Below are 17,277 nucleotides of genomic sequence, written 5' to 3'. Positions count from 1 at the left end.
TGAGATCTAGCAAGGAAGTGTGAACCATGAGCGCGTATGTGCTAGCAAGCACAACCAGCAGGACTGCTAAACTGTCACTGGATTCGCGAGCTCACACAGAGGAACCAGTTCCCACTGGCCAATCAAGACACTTGAGGAGTGACCACCATGTGGCTAAATGTTCTATTCCATCTGTACCTCTGCCTGCGTGCACACGTGCACACACTGGATCACAATATGCAGACATCACTTCAAGTAGACTTAATGACTGAACCTCAGGCTCCTTGAAGAATTTAAACCTTGCTGAGAGGTTTGATGATTGACTCATACCAGAGATATGGGCTTAGTAAAAAGGGCTTCCGGTTGTGTAATTTACAACAAGCCAGCTGCTGGGTTTATGGTCTGGAGCAGGCTGTGGCTTAGTGTCTAGCCTGGGGTGTTTGTTGTTTGCTTCTAGTTGAAGGCACAGCAGTGGGAAGTAACACTGAGCCCTGGGTAGTTAATCGGTGGGTCTACCCAGGGCTGCCCTCGCTTCAGGCAGTACTTGGAGTAAAATGCAGGTAGCCATTGTGTGTGCATGAGCCCTAGAGGGCACCATAGGAACTCTGACAGCTCTCAAATGGATCAAGACCATGACTAAATACATATATTGATTTTAGATGTCTGTGTGACTTTAGTTGTTGACACAATGAAAAATAGGAGTTTTCGTGATGTCAAAACATGTCATTGTCTTTTCTAGAGACAGACTCTCTGCCAGTGACATGCTGCAGGTCCGGAAGGTGATGGAGCATGTCTATGAGAAGATCATCAACCTGGACAACGAGTCTCAGACCACCAGCTCTTCTAATAACGAAAAGCCAGAGCAGGAGAAGGAAGAGGATATTGCTGTGTTGGCAGAGGAAAAAATTGAACTTCTGTGCCAGGACCAGGTGAGTGGACCTGAAGAGCATAGCTTCGTCATCTCCCTGCAGAGATAACCACAAAGTCCAATACCGGGTGCTTAGATTCTTAAGCCGTTGGCCTCCAGGGGCTCTGAAGAGCCTCTCGCTCCCCGCCATGTCTCCCGGAAAAGTTCTTCAGCACACCTTAAGGAAATAGATGCATAGGAAGAGGACCCAGCTTTACAGATGCCCATATCTGTAATGTGCCTGGTTAACAGAGGCAGTGGCATCTTTTTTCTTTTTTATTTATTAAAGATTTCTGCCTCCTCCCCGCCACCAAGGCAGTGGCATCTTGATTTGCAGGGTGGCATCTGTCCTGTTAAAGAGTTTGGAATGGAGGTGGGTGGAGAAAAGATGGAATTACAAGCAAGACGCATAGTGTGTCCTCAGGCAGGGCTGAGCCGGTGCTGCTGGTGGAGCAGCAGAAACAACTTCGGGTTCCATGGATGGAAGTAGAGACAGGGCAGTGGGGAGCACGCTGGGCCACCTGGCAGAGCCCCTGGTTAAGGATGCCTTTAGCTGTTAGTGACCTTAATGTTTTCAATGCACTTTGGCTATTCAGGTTTTGGACCCAAATATGGACCTTCGAACAGTAAAGCACTTCATATGGAAGAGTGGTGGAGACCTCACGCTCCATTACCGTCAGAAGTCCACGTGAAGAGTGGGCCGTGCTCCTGGGTTATTCATCAACCTTCCTCTGTGGCCCCGAGTAGTCCTAGGAAGCCCGCCAAGCCCTACTGGGAGCAGGAGCTCCGCCGGCCGATTTGATGACGTGACTAATCGAGATGTAATATAGAAGCAGGCTCCATGCATAGGTTAAGGTGTCCCCAGGGATCAGTGCAAGGACAGACACTTCGAGATGTACAGAGAACCTGCAACAGGCCAGTGCAGACTTGGCTGACTCCTTGGAAGGACCCACCTTTGTCTCTTAGCACTTGGTAGAGAACATCAGCGGGGCCATCTGTCAGCACGTTTCAGTTTCAAACCCATGAGTTCTGCAACTTTTCTAAGTACATTCCACTCATGCAGTACCTATGAAGGCTTTTTCCAAATTTGTCATTACAGAGAACAAAAGTTGTTTTCATCATCATGTAAGAGTTATTTCTAATGGGAACCATCACTGCTTGCTGCGCAGTTCGAGAGCCAGCCCATTTCAGGAGAGATGGCCACGAAATACCGAATCTCAGCTCTGCTCTGTAGGAAGACCTGCCACTCCAAGGCTAGGGCACAGTACTCGGACTTGCAGGCAGTAGCCTGTGTAGTGAAGTACTGCCCCGTAGTCACCTGGCCGCACAACAGCACAAGCAGCTGTGGCCACTCTTTCTCCTCCAGCACCCAGTCTTCCTCACAGGCAGAACCAGCGGGAGCCACAGCTTCCTGCCCTGGATGAGCAGCATGACGCTGTCAAAACTAAGGCCATGCTCAAGTTTCGGTTTCATTTGAATGCTACCTAGAGTTTATGTTATTAGAGTAAAGAGATCTCACAGTGAGTTGGTTTGATATTTATATCGTGATCCATGTTTGTTTTTCCAGTTTTATACGCGGGCTTTTGTTATACCTGCCTCCAGATCTTTCCTCTGTCTTTCTAACAATCAAAAGCTTTCGTAGACTCACTGGATCTTGTACAGAGTATTAACTTATTGGGGATAAACACTTCAACTCTGGATTCTTCCCAAGGCCATTCTCATTCAGACAAATCAATGGTCCCACCCTCCCTACTCCAGAAGACAGCCTTGAACAAAGCCAGAAGCACAAGTGCCTTCAGGGGCAGTTTATTCCAGTCCAGTGGCCTCCTTACCACGTGGCCTGTCCCCCACAGGAGCAGGGACTGGGGAGGGCTGGCTTTTCTACATCTTCACCGGTTCTGCTGGGGGCAGCTGATGGGTCCAGGTCCGTTCCTTACAAATTGAGGCATTGATCCGCACAACTGCAGAACGGGGTCCCCTTACTGCTAACTGTGGAGCACAGACATGCCATGGCCCCCACACCTTCAGGTGAGCAAAGACATTTCCCAGGCATTAAAATGTTCTCCCTCAGAGCAACTGACAGCGTTTTTACTGAAGTCCTTATTGTCTGTGTTAGACAGAACAGTGCACTCGGGGTGCGTGTTTTTAGTGACGGTCATGAACTAAAGCAAGGGATGGGGTGGGGTGCTGGCCCTCAGCACTGTTTGCAGGAAGGGCCTCTGCACTAAGGGTTCTACTGGTCATGGCCCAGCAGTGAGCGGCGGGCAGCTGTGCCCCTGTGGTGGATTTTACCTCCCAGCATGGTTGTACTTTCTTTTCCCCTCTAGTCAGAATAAGTAATAAGTTTCCAGAAAATTGGACAGTCTGCAATGCTGGAAGGGTCAGAGTCTGTATTTCAGGTTGTATAGAATAAAGCTTTAGTTAAAACACTTCGGTGTCTTACACGTTTATTTTCCACTTGTCGTTTTCCTGCACAGCAGACTACGGGGAGAAAAAACACCCTCAGCATCCATCTTAACCTGCTCATGGGGGTCTCTCGGGGAACAGAATCTTCCAGTTAGGGCAACCAGGGGTCAGAGTGCCTAGCTACAGAGCTAAAGTGAGCTGGCCCCAGAGCAGCCCTGTGGTGGAGGCCCTGTTGTGTGCCCACATTCCTGGCACTCACCATGAGGCCCTGGGATGCCTCCTTCATAGACCTGGCTATAAATGTATTCCTAGTGCCCATCTGGGACCTGGGCCGGTGCCTCTGAGCACAGTGAGTGCCCTGTACATAAGAGTTACATGCGGTCTGTGGACACAGATAGGCAGGAGACTGCAGCTGCAGAGGACATGCCTGGCACCACCTGTAGAAAGCCAGCAGAGCCCACAACCTCTAAACTCAAGGCGCCTAGAGTTTTCGGGACAGTTTCCCTCATACTAAGGACAGACAGAAGGCCTGTACCCACTCTCACCTGGTCTCTAGCAAAGAGGTAGAGGGGTTTCGATGAGGAGCCATCAGACCTGACTGTATACCTTCTGCATTCAGGCAGTTGTCTGTATGTGGGACCTGGTAGGAGGGGTCACGGGACACCACAGCTAGAGTGTGTGCCCTCCTGTGGGGAGGGGAAGGTGTCACTAGCACAGGTAGATCCCTGAGAAGGGCCTTTTCCAACTTGAGAAGAAAGTGGCCAAGTATACACCTCTCTCCTCCAGCATAAAGATTAGAATGGGAAGGGAGGACCCTGGGACTTGGAACCCCACCTCAGTTCAGGGGGGGCTGCTGGAAGACATAGCCTCTCTTGTCCCTCGTCTTCACACTCATTCAAGATCGGGCCCTGCTGCCTCTCCTTACCCATGAGGCTTCAATGCTGTTGCTCCCAGCTTCCCTGCCCCTTCAGTCAAGGACCATGTACTGAGGTAAAGGTGGGACCCTAGGAGACCGCGGCAAAACCCATGCCTCTGGGAGCTACACAGACAAGCTAAGCAACACCAAAGGTCACGGACCCTTCTCACAGCCCAGGCTGCGGTTCTGGGGTGACCCCCTCGGTCTCTGTGTCTGCTGGCTCCTCAGTCTGTGCCTCCAGCAGCTCTGCAGACAGCCCATCCGGTGAGGATGCAGAGATGAGTCCGTCAGGGAGAGTCAGCTGGGGCAGGTGGTCCTGGGTCTGGGCACCGGGACTGTCCGGGAAGGAGATCTCAAACTCGGAACCTGACCATGTGGCTTCCCCTGAAACAGAGTAGGGCCAAGGAGGCCCAAGCTCAGTGGTCACTCCCCTGCACTCAGGCTGTGGTGGAGGTTAGACAGCATGTGAACCCCTAACCCACCTTCGAATCTCAGGGCAGCCCTCCCCAAAACCAGGGTTTCTCGGGGCGTCACTGAAGGTCACTCACCACCCCGCTCGTGCGAACTGCTACTGGAACCCATGTCCTCTGGTCCCGAGGCTGAGAGAGCCGTGGAGGTCAGCACTATGGAGGATGACAGGCTGGGGCACACACTGGAATTGCTGCTGTCCAGGAGAGACATCCCTGACACATCCAGGAAGCCTGGGGAAGAGAGCAGCTCAGTTCTCTGCTCACATAAAACCCCAACTATTGGAAATCTGGGAGCCTGTCTCCCCCTGCCATGTTCCTAACTTGCCTTTGGCCCTACCAATACCCTCCACCAAACCCTACGGAGGCTGTTGAACATCATGGGGTAGACCATGGCAATGGGCCCAGACCCTTCTCTGCTTCTATCCGTCTACCCTTGACGACACAGGTTAGCAGGTTCTGAGGAAAGCCGGGGCACTGCTACACGAGAGTAACCCTGAGCCTGCAGCCCACTTCAGCACCAGGGCTCCAGCTGCCTCAGTCTCCCCTGGAGCCTGTCCCATACCTGGGTCCATGACCCGCTGCACTGGAGGTGGAGGCTGAAGAGGGCTCTCCATGGAACGTGGGCATCCCCCAAAGTCAGCAGCACCATGGCTAGGACTCTCAGGACTAAGGAGCTGCCCTTCCGTAAAGCCACTGGGGACCTGTGTCAGGGCCTAGAGATGCCAGGAAGGAAGAAAGTGGGAGTCAAGACAGTACCAATAAAGATTCAATATAGAAACAGGTGTCCAGCCTGACTGCGGCCCACCCCGGCACTATAAATAGTATCACCCTTGGTTTCTATGAGTGGTGGGGTCAGGCCAGATCCTCCAACAGACACACTAAGAAAGGTTTCTGACACCCTGGGGGGTATCCACAAATACCTGGGAATACTCCCTGAGCCTCACTTGAATCCAGCTACACATGGCGACCATGCATCCTAACGTGTCCTCCACTGGCCGGGCCATCCCTCCCTCACTGCAGCACAAGGTTCTGTCCATTTCAGGGTCTCAATTTCCCACTCACAAAATGACCACCAGTGCCTTGTCTCTACTCCCAGGGCAACTGAGTCAGAAGTGTGTTTCCCTGAACCCAAGCAGAGCCTCTCTGCTTCTACTGCATACCGGGGCAGATGGGCCTCCTCCAGGCACAAGAAGCTCACAGGCCCATGAGGAGGCTTCCCCAGAAATTCCTCCCATCCCTACCATGACAGGTCTCCCCACATACCTCCGTATAGTCACTGTGCCTGGAACCCAACTCTGGGCTGGAAGAATCTTGAAGGATGGGCCACGGTGGTGGCGCACCAAGAGGCACGTCACTAGGTTGTGGAGTGTTAGCTGCTGGAGTACCAGACGGGGAGGTCCCGCCTGGCTTCTTGTAGTGGCAGGAGGGCTGTGTTGGGATTCGGTGTAGATACCCATAACCGATACCACACCCCAGACTATGGAAGGCCACAGACATTCAATCAGGGTTGTCCACAACACAGCCCTCCCTACCTATACCACCCCCACCCACAACCATGACTGAGCAAGGACACTCCTGGGCAGGGATGAACCTCAGGACTCTGGGGTACAGTTCCGTCTCCTCCAAGGAATGCAAGAAGCCCAAGCCCACTGCCCACCCATCTAGCCCTGTAGCCCCGTGACCCCAGGAAGTACCTGCCCTCTCCACCCCAGGCTGCATTGGGAGTCACAGTCACCTCCCGGCAGGAGTCGGACTCAGAATTATACACCATCAGCTTCAGGGACTTCCCCTCATGGGACTCAATGAGTGAAAAGAAGTCTTCAGACTAGGAGAAACACAGCGTCTGAGGGCTGCTCCCAGCGCTGGCCTGGAAGCCTCAAATGAGACACCTATGCACAACACATCTGTCCACGACCCTTCAGGGGGCCTGGAAACAGACTGCACGGGTTCCTTACCTCCTGCAGAATCTGGTCAGAGCCAACCACATAGTCTGTGTAGGGACACAGGCCAGCCAGGGCAGCAGGTGAAGAGGGCTCCACATCCTGAGGAGAAAAACTAAGACTCACGGCTGAGCCGAGAGAAGAGGCAGGGGGCTGTCTCTCTAGGAAGAAGGACCCTTGTCCTCTGTTGCCAAGCACAGCCTCAAGAGAGACTTCCTTCTTACAGGGCCCACTTCTCTGCCTCCCCCAGGTTTACAGTCTAGCCAGCAGAGGGCAGCACCTGACCTGCGGCTCCACAGCCACACCAGTCACAGGCCACTGCCTGGGAAAACGCTACGGAGCCAGCCACAGAACCACAGAAGAAAGCCAGGGGCGAGGGAGCTGGTTTGTGGGTGGAGTGTAAGCATGAGCTCCGGGGTTTGAAGGGAGGAACTGCGTGAGAGAAAAGGTGCCGGTGTGACACCGGGCTGCCACAGCAGGTAAAGTATGTGCCACAAAGCCTGGCGCCCTGAGCTCAGCTGCCTTGTTGCCCGTGTTGCAGACAGAGTCTGGAAACATGAGGACTAAGAAAGTGGCTCCTTCCTTCCTCCTAGGAGAGTTCCACTGGAGCTCGGGTGTCCAGCCCATGGCCTATGGCCACATGTGGCCCAGGACAGCTATTAGGGGGTGGGGAGTGGAGCCATCAGTAAATCACTGGCTTCACCTGAGTTCAAGCCCTAGCATCCAGGTGGTCTGCGCCAGGGCTAGGGAGGTGGCGACAGGCAGAGCCCAGGGATTCACAGGCCAGGAGTGTGGTCCAGCTGCTGAGCTCAGGCCAATGCGAGAGACACTGCCTCAAAGGAGGTGAACAAGATTCCCAGGGATGAACCCAAGATTGTCTTTCTGCCTCCACGTGCACTCACAAATGAGCATGTACGTATCCATGTGCATATACATCCATATAAATCCATATATATATAGGATTGGCTAGCGAGCCAGCTTAGTGCAGAGAATGTCAAACTGGACCTGAGCTCTGCCCCCAGGAGCCTACGTGGTTGAAGGAGTGTTGTCCTGACCTCCACGTGTACCAGGGCACACATGTGCCCACTTGTACCCACACAAAATAAATGTAACTATTTGTGAATAAAAACAAAGCACTAGGGGACTGGAGAGATGGCTCAAAGGTTAAGAGCATTGCCTGCTCTTCCAAAGGTCCTGAGTTCAATTCCCAGGAACCACATGGTGGCTCACAACCATCTGTAATGGGGTCTGGTGCCCTCTTCTGGCCTGCAGGCATACACACAGACAATGTTATATACATGATAGATAGATAGATAGATAGATAGATAGATAGATAGATAGATTGATTTAAAAAAAAAAAAGCACTAATTATGAGCTGTTTTGTAACCAGGCTGTGGTTTGGTAGCGTGAGCTTCGTAGATAACAAAAGCAAGCTCTAACACCACAAAAGAAAGAGGTGCACTTCCAAAACCCACACGAAAAGCCGGGCACCCCTGAACACGTCACCACTGCTCCTAAGGAGTGCTCGGGTGGCTGCTTTACCGGCCCATTTCCTACACAGCTGTCTTTTCAGTCAGACTGCAAAGATGCCCCAGAGAAATCGTGGGAGGCAGCTAGAACCCCAACCAGCAAACCTTCCATCAGGGCACTCCCTCTGCCAACTCGGGAGACTGAGCATCGGAGAACTCGGGTGCCACCGAAGCACACAGGTGCCAGGTGTGCGTGGGTGTCTGTCACCGAACGCTAACATCTGGGGCGGCTGTTACTGAGGTTGGTTCACGTGGCTGCTATACAGCAACGGGTCACAGAAACTACCATGTAGTCTGTCCCTATCCACCTGGAGCAACCATCAATACTGTGGACGGCTTCCAGCAGCTCATTCTGCCCTACCCTTCAAAAGAAACCATGGCTTGGGGCTGCACAGACAGCTCAGAGGTTAAGGGCACTGGCTGCTCTGACAGGGAACCCAAGTTTGATTCCCAGGACCCACATGGCAGCTCACAACCATTGGTAATTCCAACCCCAGGGGACCAAAGGTCCTCTTCTGACTTCCAGGGGCACTGCACACACGTGGCGCATAGACGACAGATAATACATTCAGACAAAACGCCCATATACACAAAATAATAGAACAAAATTTAAAAGAAAGAAACTAAGGTACAGAGTTAAGAATGCCCAAAGGTGCTAGGTGTGGTGGCGGCGCACACTTAATCTGGCACTCGGGCGAGAAAGGCTGATTGATGGGTCTGTGCAGTTTGTGGCCAGCCCGGTCGATACATTCCAGGCCAGTGAGGGCTACAAAGTGAGACCCTGTCCCAAAACAACAAAATGGAACCGGAATGCCCAAGGTCACACAGCTAACAGAAGCAATGTTCATCTGTCCTCTGGGGACAGGGACACTGGGGCAAAGCCATATCCCAGGCCTTTGCTCTGCCCTCTGCTCCCTGCCCCACCCACCGGCCCTGGCCAGCCGGCCCCTGCATGCCCCTGCCCTGCCCAGTCCCACGCCCTGCCGGTACTCACCAGCACATGCCACACGTGTTCGCTGGCCCTGCGGAAGCTGCAGAAGCGCACGCTGGCTCCCAGCAGGCCCTGGCCACCCCACATGTTGCTGGGCACCACCTCCACCTCGCGCACCTTCATGGTCTTCATGTTGAAGACCTCCAGCTTCACCGGCTTCTCCACATTGGCCTTCAGCAGGGCCTTCAGCGTGTCATTCTCCTTGTTCTGCATGGGCCAGGAGGGGCTGGCTCAGTCTGAGGCTGCCCACCCCTCCACACAGGTCAGGACGTGGAGGGCCTGTGTGAGGGCATGCTCGAACAATACTAGGTCCAGCTGCATGGGCTAGGATTGGGCCTGCAGCCACTGTGGCCATGACTGTCACTACCCAGCTCCAGGCACCCCAAGTCCTACCAAGCCTCATTCCCTAAGCCTGCCAGGAAGCACAACAAAGCAAGCAAAAGGCCTCGTAGGCCCATGAACAAAGGCCTTGTATGCCTTGAAAGGCGCCTTCTTAGGGCTGGTGGCTACCTCCAGAAGTCCCTCTGGCCCTTGACCACCCACGACGAAGCAGGCTGGGCATCCCGTGGGGATAGGGAGAAGCGGGGACCCTCACCAGCCTCGAGTGCCCAATGGTGATGATGAAGTCGAAGTAGGGTTCCAGGCCTGCCTGCTGGGCCGGCGAGTTCTCCTGTACCTGTCACAGGGCAGAAGCAAGTCATGGCCCCGCCCCGACTCACGCAGATTCCAGAAGCCCTGCTCCAGGGGAAAAAACTCAGGCATGCATAACTTCTCTGGCCATTGCCAAGGTTCCCCTCAGCTCCCGCTCACTACCTCCTCAGACACAAGATTCCTCTGAGGAAAATGACCTCTCCTGACTGTGACATACAGATGATTCCAGAAAAGACTCCCACCGCCCTGGGAGTAAGGGACACCCGGGAATACGGCCTCCCACCCAAAATCTGGGCTGCAGCTGGCCAGGAGGTCAGGGGGTTTGGCCAGGAGAGCCCAGACATGCAGGAGAAATGCTGTCAGGCCCTGCTGGTCCCTGAGTGGCCAGCCTCGCTCCTGTCCAGCAGGCAAGGACGGCAGCCTGATGGGGAAGGAAGGAAAGCAGATCCCAGGCTCGGACCAGACAGGACAGGATCAGCTTCTACATGAGTTCAGCTCCAGGAGTTCCCCACCCCTTTGGGTGCTCCCTGCCCATCTCCACTACCAGCTCACTAAAGATCAGCCAGTACAGCCAGCTCCCCATCTCAAGCTGTCCCCGGACACACAACAAGCACCCTCACAGTGCCTTGCTCAATGCAGCCTTTGTCCTCAGGTCCTGAATCCTAAAGATGCACCAAAGCCATTGGCTCCAGCCTGTTGCTAGGAACACTTGATTACTCCTTGGGCCAGGCATCAGCCAGGCCTCAAGATGACAGGTCAGGTGACAAGGCACAGGACTTGTGTGACCTCAGATCCTTGGTGCTTCACTGGATTCCCCAGGATGAAGGAGAACTTTCCGGGAGCCGGATAAGAACACAGTATCTGAGGTGCTTCCAGTTCAAGGCCAGTTGCGCCCTGGCATGGCAACCCCCTCCTAACGGCAGCACCAGCTGAGTCCCTGAGTGCCACCTCCTTGAGCTGCCACAGCTGCCAATGGGAGTAAGCCCATGTTGGTTGCTGGCCCATCCCCAAGGGCAAGCTGCCCCTGGCCTGTTTAGGGACTTCAAGTCCTGCTCCATCCCTCTGGGGGCCCTACTTCTAGATCTGCCCTCTGCCCCTCTTAGACCAGCGGTTCTCAGCCTTCCTAATGCCGTGACCCTTTAACACAGTTCCTCATGTTGTGCTGACCCCAGCCATAGCACTGTTTCCACTGCTACACAGAACCGTAATTTCACTACTGTCATGAATCAGAATGTGAGTATCTGTTTTCTGATGCTCTCAGGAGACCCCTATAAAAGGGTCGTTCAACCCATCCAGGGTCACGACCTGCAGGTTGTGAACCACTGCTTTAGAGGCTTTGGAAGACCACAGGACTAGAATATATTAGAGGTTGGGGCGTCCCCCCAAAGCAGGGCCACTTCCAAACCACCCCAACTCCCTTGGGTAAGGCCACTTTGCTCCTAAGAGGCAAGTGTCACTGTCCTTCACATGATGTGAGCAACCCACCACAGTAAAGGGGTCCAGAAGCCCTGGTGTCCCTGCCCATCTACGATCTCCACCCACTCAGGCCTGTGGATCTGTCCTCCACACTGTCTACACTGCCCACTAGAGCTCCAACCGCTGAAATGATCTAGACTGTTGCCCAACTTAACCTGTGCCTGCAAAACCCGCTGCCTTTCCACCCTGCTCTGACACCTCCCAGTGCGCCCCTGCCCCCACCCCACCCCCAGCCTACAGCATGCTCAGCCTTTCCTAACCCCACACCTTACCTCCCAACCAAGGACCCTAAGGAATGAACTGGGAAAGACTATCGACAGGAGCTGGGTGCCAAGTATCCCAGATGCTAACGTCTCCTATGCTTTAAAGCGGTCTGTAGGCTGTTTCACTGCTCCAGTTTATAGATGAGATGTAACCTGACCATCTGAGCCTAGAAAACACAACCTAGTGACAGCAGCATTGTCTGTGTGTGTGAATCGTCCACCACTGCGCACTGCCTGAGTGCTGAGGGCAAGGGCATCACCAGCGTGCCTGGGAAGATCGGGAATGACAAAATTCAGACACGTTACCTCCCCGTTCTTCAGCTCTTAAAAATATAAATAAATGGCAGCTGGATGGTGGTGGCACACACCTTTAATCCCAGCACTTGGGAGAAGCAGGTGGATCTCTGTGAGTTCAAGGTCAGCCTGGTCTACAGAGCAAGTTCTAGGACAGCCAGGGGTGTTATATAGAGAAACTTGTCTCTGATATATATATAAAATTTTATATATTTTGTATACATATATGTATACATAGATATACATACATACATACATAAATAGGGAGTGAGGTGACTCAGCAGGTGAAGACACTTGATACCAAATCTGGCACCCATATGGTGGACAGAGAGAACCAATTCCACCAACCTCCACATATACATGAAACGTCACACATGCATACATACACCCACAAATACAAGTGAAAAAAAGCCCTTTAAAAAGTGTGTGTGTGCCGGGCGGTGGTGGCGCACGCCTTTAATCCCAGCACTCGGGAGGTAGAGGCAGGCGGATCTCTGGGAGTTCGAGGCCAATCTGGTCTACAAGAGCTAGTTCCAGGACAGGCACCAAAGCTACAGAGAAACCCTGTCTCGAAAAACCAAAAAAAAAAAAAAAGTGTGTGTGTGTGTGTGTGTGTGTGTGTGTAGGTAAATTCATCCCCCACTTAAAATCTTCTGAGAGGAGCTGGAAAGATGGCTTAGTGGTCAAGAGTACTTGTTGCTCTTGTAGAAGACCTGGGTTCAGTTCCCAGCACCCACAAGGTGGTTCACAACCATCCACAACTCCAGTTCCAGGGCACCAAACACCCGAATCTGGTCTCTGTGGGTACCAGGCACATACACACATTCTTACACATAAAAATGAAAATAAAATCTAAAACAGTAACCAATATCTCCAAATACAGAACCAAGTCTCCGGACCTGGGGAAGGCACTGGGCGGCATCCTGGGCAGCCAGGAGTCCTAGGTTGGAACCCCAGCATCCAGGACCTCAGGACCTGGGGGCTTAGCTCAGCGGCATCCCCAGTATCCAGGAGCTCAAAAGTTGGGGACTTAGATGAGGACATCCCCAGCATCCAGGAGGCCTAGGCTGGATTCCCCCACACTGCAAAACCAAAGGCTCTCCAAGTCTTCAGGACAACATGGAAGGCCTAGGACGCCTGACCTCATCCTCCACACTCCCCTGACCACACCACGCTGCACACAGCCAGTGTCGGTGTGATTTCTCGCCACCTGCCCCCTGCTATTCTCCCCTCCACTCTTTACTTTCAAACATTGAGCAGACATCTTTCCCGTTTGGGTACCGCTCTTCATCCCTAACCTAAGCTATTTTTCTTGCTAGCAGTTACCATGTAGCACATGTTTATCTGTATGTTTAAGATCTGTGTGCACGTGTGCACAAGCACATGCCTGTACACCCGTGTGTGCAGATGCCAGGTGTATGTGGATGCCTATGGAAGCCAGAAGAGGACTCTGGATACCCTAGAGCTGGAGCTACAGAAGATGTGAACAACCCAGTGTAGTTACTTTTGCTTGTGCAAACACACAATGCCAGGAACTGAACCTGGGTTGTCCAGAAGGCAAGGGTTCTTAACTCTGAGTCATCTCTTCAGCCTACCGTGTATGTTTCCGAGATAAGAGTCTCCATGTATAACACAGAATGTCCTCACACGTTAAGTCCTCCTGCCTTTACCTCTAAACAGCAGTATGATAGCGGTGAGCCCCGCACCCCACCTTCCTCCTCTAGAGTTTGGCTTCCAATAGACATGCTCTGTCTCCCGTGTTTCCTCTAGTGCCTGAAGTTCTGCCTGCCACAGAGCATATGTTCAAAAACACGTCTATAGTTAGGTGTACAGGTGCTCAGGTTGAGGCAGGGTGACCAGGAGTTCAAGGCCATCCTTGGTTACACAAACAAACAAAGGGACTGGAGAGACAGGTCAGCAGTTAAAGAGTTAAAGGTTCAGTTCCCAGCATACAAGGGGGGCAGCTCCCAAATGCCTGTAACTCCAACTTGGACAGGCACTCTCACTTGTGTGTGTGTGTGTGTGTGTGTGTGTGTACGCACGCACGCGCGCACACACACACACACACACACAATACACCTCTGTGAATGGTTCTCATTCTCTGATGATATCAACCTGTCCCCCTTCCACAAACCCCCCCACTTGCCTTCCCTGGCACCCACAACCTCACCGCCCATATCCCTTGTGTGAATATGCTTTAAAACACCCCTGGTTGGATGCATTCCAATGTCTGCCAATCCCCAATCACAAATCTTGTCTCCTTCAGTCTGCGAAGCCACCACGGCTTTCCTGCTAGGAACCACTTCTTAGCCCTGATGCCAGCCTTCCTTTGACGTAGACCAGAGAAGCACGGTGGCTCAGGAGGCAGAGGCTGGTGGATCTCTGTAGGTCCCATCCAGGCCAGCCTGTTCTACATAGCAAGTTCCAAGCCAGTCAGGGCTACATAGTGAAACCATCGCAAATAAAAATAAATAAATAAAATGTAAAAGAGGCCGAGAAAGGAAGGCCACTGAGAGTTGGAGACCAGCTTGAGCTACAAATACTGACCCTGTCAGAGGCAGGCAGGCAGGCAGGTTGACCAACAGCCGGGCACCAACCTGATAAACATGCCTGCCTGCACACAGCTCTGCATCTACCCACTTTTCAAGGAAGAGGAGTGTGGGAGCTGGGTTCAAAGCCCTTCCTATCCCCAACACCATATTTCTCCACCTCTTTTACCAACCAGGTTATAAACCACTTTGTCTCTACTTCCCATAAGCCTGTTCGCTCGTACCTCCCTGAAAGTGACACGTAAGGCCTCCCCCAAGTCTCGGGGTGTTTCACTCTGGGGTCCCATTGCCCACCCTGACTCCAGTCAGGCCACCTCACCCTCCTGCAGTCTTCCTGAAGCCCTCGCGCTCCTCCAGCCCCTTGCACTGCGTCTCCCAGAAGGGGCCTCGGGTCTCGGGTGCACTGAACTTACTCAAGCTGGCAGGGAGGTCACCGCGGGCCCCGGAGCTGTGCAACCCTTCCAGATGCCACCCCGACTCAGCGGCTTACCCCGTGCAGGTGGAAGCCCTCGCCGCCCGCCGGCTGCTCCGTGCTCGCCCCGAGCCCCATGGCCGCCCTCTCCCTCCGCTGCGTGGCTTGGTCACGTGGGGCAGGCCACGCCCTCCCGGATGTCACAGCTCTTAGCAACAGGTTACCAAGGACGCGCGCGCCTCGGACTTCCGGCTGCGAGCCGGGTCGCGAGTTGGGCAGCCAGAGCTGGGAATCCTGCTCAGCCAGGCATCAGCTGAGCCGGGCTGCAGCAATGAGCAGCGATGACTCCTCCCTCATGGTGCGTGAGCGCTGGGCCGCCTGTGCCCGGGCGTCTTCTGCTGCCAAGACAGCTTTGCCCTGGCCTGTCCCTCTGACCTCTGGCCATTTCTGCTCCGGGGCCACCTCTCCGCTCTCTAGCCATTTCTGCTCCGGGGTCACCTCTCTCCTCTCTGGCCATTTCTACTCCGGGGTCACCTCTCTGCTCCCTCATCATCTGCTCTTGGCCCACCTCTGCCTGACTACACGCCCTGCTACCCTCAGGCCATCTCTACTCTTGGACACTTCCACCCCTAACCATCCCTACCCCTCTGTCCACTCCTCTGACAGCATCAATGAGTCGTCCTATCTTCCCCAACTCCCTAGCCAATGTTTTGCTTCCTGTGTCCTCTGTACCCCCAGCCTCAAATTAGCGCCCTGACCTGACCCTGTCCCTGTGCTCCCCAAACTAAACCCATATCCATTATCCTGTCATATCCTCCTCTTAGCCTCCCTCCCAAGCCTCTCCCGTGTCCCCGCCCCGTTTCAGTAGATGCTATGAGCTGTTACTCTCTTCTGTGTCCACCTCTCAACCCTAGTCCTAACCCAACAAGCCAGATGTCTCCAAGGTTCCCTATTTGATTTTATTTCCTAAGCCAGAGCCGCCATGTCTCCCCTAGACACCCCTAACCTGGTTTCCCTACGTTGACTCATTTCTTTACATTTGAGGTGCCTGGAGCCTCAGTTTCTAGAGGATGCAACAAGCCCTGGGTTTTATTCCTACCACCATACAAAACAGGTCTGGTGGTACGAGCTTGAAAATCCAGCACTTGAGAGGTGAGGAAGGAGGGTCGGGAGTTCAAGGTCATGCACGGTTAAGTAGCTGAGTTTGGTGCCAGTTTGTCAAAAGGAGACTCTGTCAAAACAATCTTAAAAATCTGAGAGCAAGCCGGGCGATGGTGGTGCACGCCTTTAAGCCCAGCACTTGGGAGGCAGAGGCAGGCGGATCTCTGTGAGTTCGAGACCAGCCTGGTCTACAGAGCTAGTCCCAGGACAGGCTCCAAAGCCACAGAGAAACCCTGTCTCGAAAAACCAAAAAAAAAAAAATCTGAGAGCACTACTCCCCTGCTTAAACCTCCCAACTGCTTCCTGTTTGGTGCCCTGAGCTGATGTCTAGGCTCTTTCAAATGGCCTGTGAGGCTTTTGCGACCCAACCACATCTATCCTCAATTCAACACCCACAAACCTTAGAGGAAGTGAGACTTGACTTTGAAATCTCAGTGTGATCTCTGTGGAGCTGTATCTCCCTGGCCTTCAGCTTCTTTGACTACGACGATGATGGACATAGAGCCCATGACAACAGTCCCTAGCTTGTCCCTGCAGCTATTCCTACGTTCGTTTCAATTATTGCTCCGTACTCCTCCCCCTACCCTTAACAAGCCTGAGTTTGTTTACATTGCATCTTAGCCAGAATCTGTTGCCACACCCAATCACCTATAAACTCTGTCCTACAAAAACTACCTGGAGCGACTCCTGGGGCTGCAGAAGGAGAAGGCAAGGCCTGGTTGTTGCCTTTCCCTTCCTGAGTGTAGAACTGAAGAGGAGTGTGGCCTGCCTGGGTCAGAACAGAGACCGGGGACCGATGCTATTCCAACCATGTCTTCCTCATAGGCTTCGATCATTTACTACAGCCAGGAAAAGTACTTCCACCATGTGCAGCAGGCTGCGAGTGTGGGCTTAGAGAGGTACAGCAATGACCCTGTACTGCAGTTCTTCAAAGCTTATGGAGTTCTCGGGGAAGGTAAGGCCTTGCACTGACCCCGGTACCATCCTCGCCCTTATCCTCCGGCAGCATCCCGATGCCTAGTTCCCATGGAAACAGCCTCACGCTGCCCACAGAGTCCTGCTGATAACCAACCCGTGAAGTCCGTATTCAGGTTGGATTTTGAGATCTTGGCTCACTGTACCTGCCATGAGCCTCAGTTTCCCTATCTGCAGAATGAGTTGTTAGAGAGGGGGCTACATGACTTGAATTCTCTTTGGGCTCAGAAGCTGAGAGCTGGAACTTCAGGAAAGAAGTGGGAGGCTTGAGCACAGGAAAGCGGGGCATAGACGTGAGAGGGCGGGACTTAAACAGAGCCCCGATGCTGAGACCTGTCTGAGTAGCCTGTGGCCGATG

General features: G+C 53.3%; 3 protein-coding genes across 6 annotated transcripts in view; 2 read left to right on the top strand and 1 right to left on the bottom strand.

Annotated features, from left to right (window-relative positions):
• Wdr48 (WD repeat domain 48) overlaps positions 1-3,306 on the top strand; it is a 33,682-nt gene extending 30,376 nt beyond the window's left edge. For both annotated transcript variants that reach the window (XM_041676848.1, XM_041676847.1), the window contains exons 18-19: positions 719-908; positions 1,483-3,306. In XM_041676848.1, coding sequence (XP_041532782.1) covers positions 719-908; positions 1,483-1,578 — 286 coding nt within the window. In that variant the 3' untranslated portion in view covers positions 1,579-3,306. The remainder of the gene's footprint in view (positions 1-718; positions 909-1,482) is intronic.
• A 10-nt stretch (positions 3,307-3,316) lies between these two features.
• Positions 3,317-14,950, bottom strand: Gorasp1 (golgi reassembly stacking protein 1). 2 transcript variants are annotated; one of them, XM_041676849.1, is made up of 9 exons: positions 14,862-14,950; positions 9,734-9,814; positions 9,142-9,345; positions 6,634-6,720; positions 6,373-6,503; positions 5,942-6,155; positions 5,241-5,391; positions 4,757-4,909; positions 3,317-4,592 (listed from the first exon to the last, which is right to left on the bottom strand). In XM_041676849.1, the coding sequence occupies exons 1-9, from the start codon at positions 14,919-14,921 to the stop codon at positions 4,375-4,377; spliced, it is 1,299 nt and encodes a 432-aa protein (XP_041532783.1). In that variant the 5' UTR covers positions 14,922-14,950; the 3' UTR covers positions 3,317-4,374. The 2 variants fall into 2 exon arrangements, with proteins under 2 accessions (XP_041532783.1, XP_041532784.1); XM_041676850.1 differs by lacking the exon at positions 14,862-14,950 and adding an exon at positions 14,691-14,802.
• Positions 14,951-15,114: 164 nt separating this feature from the next.
• The window catches only part of Ttc21a (tetratricopeptide repeat domain 21A), a 34,269-nt gene continuing 32,106 nt past the window's right edge, over positions 15,115-17,277 (top strand). For both annotated transcript variants that reach the window (XM_041677371.1, XM_041677370.1), the window contains exons 1-2: positions 15,115-15,141; positions 16,770-16,899. In XM_041677371.1, the coding sequence (XP_041533305.1) occupies positions 15,115-15,141; positions 16,770-16,899 (157 nt within the window). The remainder of the gene's footprint in view (positions 15,142-16,769; positions 16,900-17,277) is intronic.

Source organism: Microtus oregoni, unplaced genomic scaffold (assembly GCF_018167655.1).
Source record: "Microtus oregoni isolate MIOR12 unplaced genomic scaffold, Mior012 000028F_ref0000031, whole genome shotgun sequence".
NCBI lineage: Eukaryota > Metazoa > Chordata > Mammalia > Rodentia > Cricetidae > Microtus > Microtus oregoni.
This window is presented reverse-complemented; position numbering and strand designations above follow the sequence as displayed.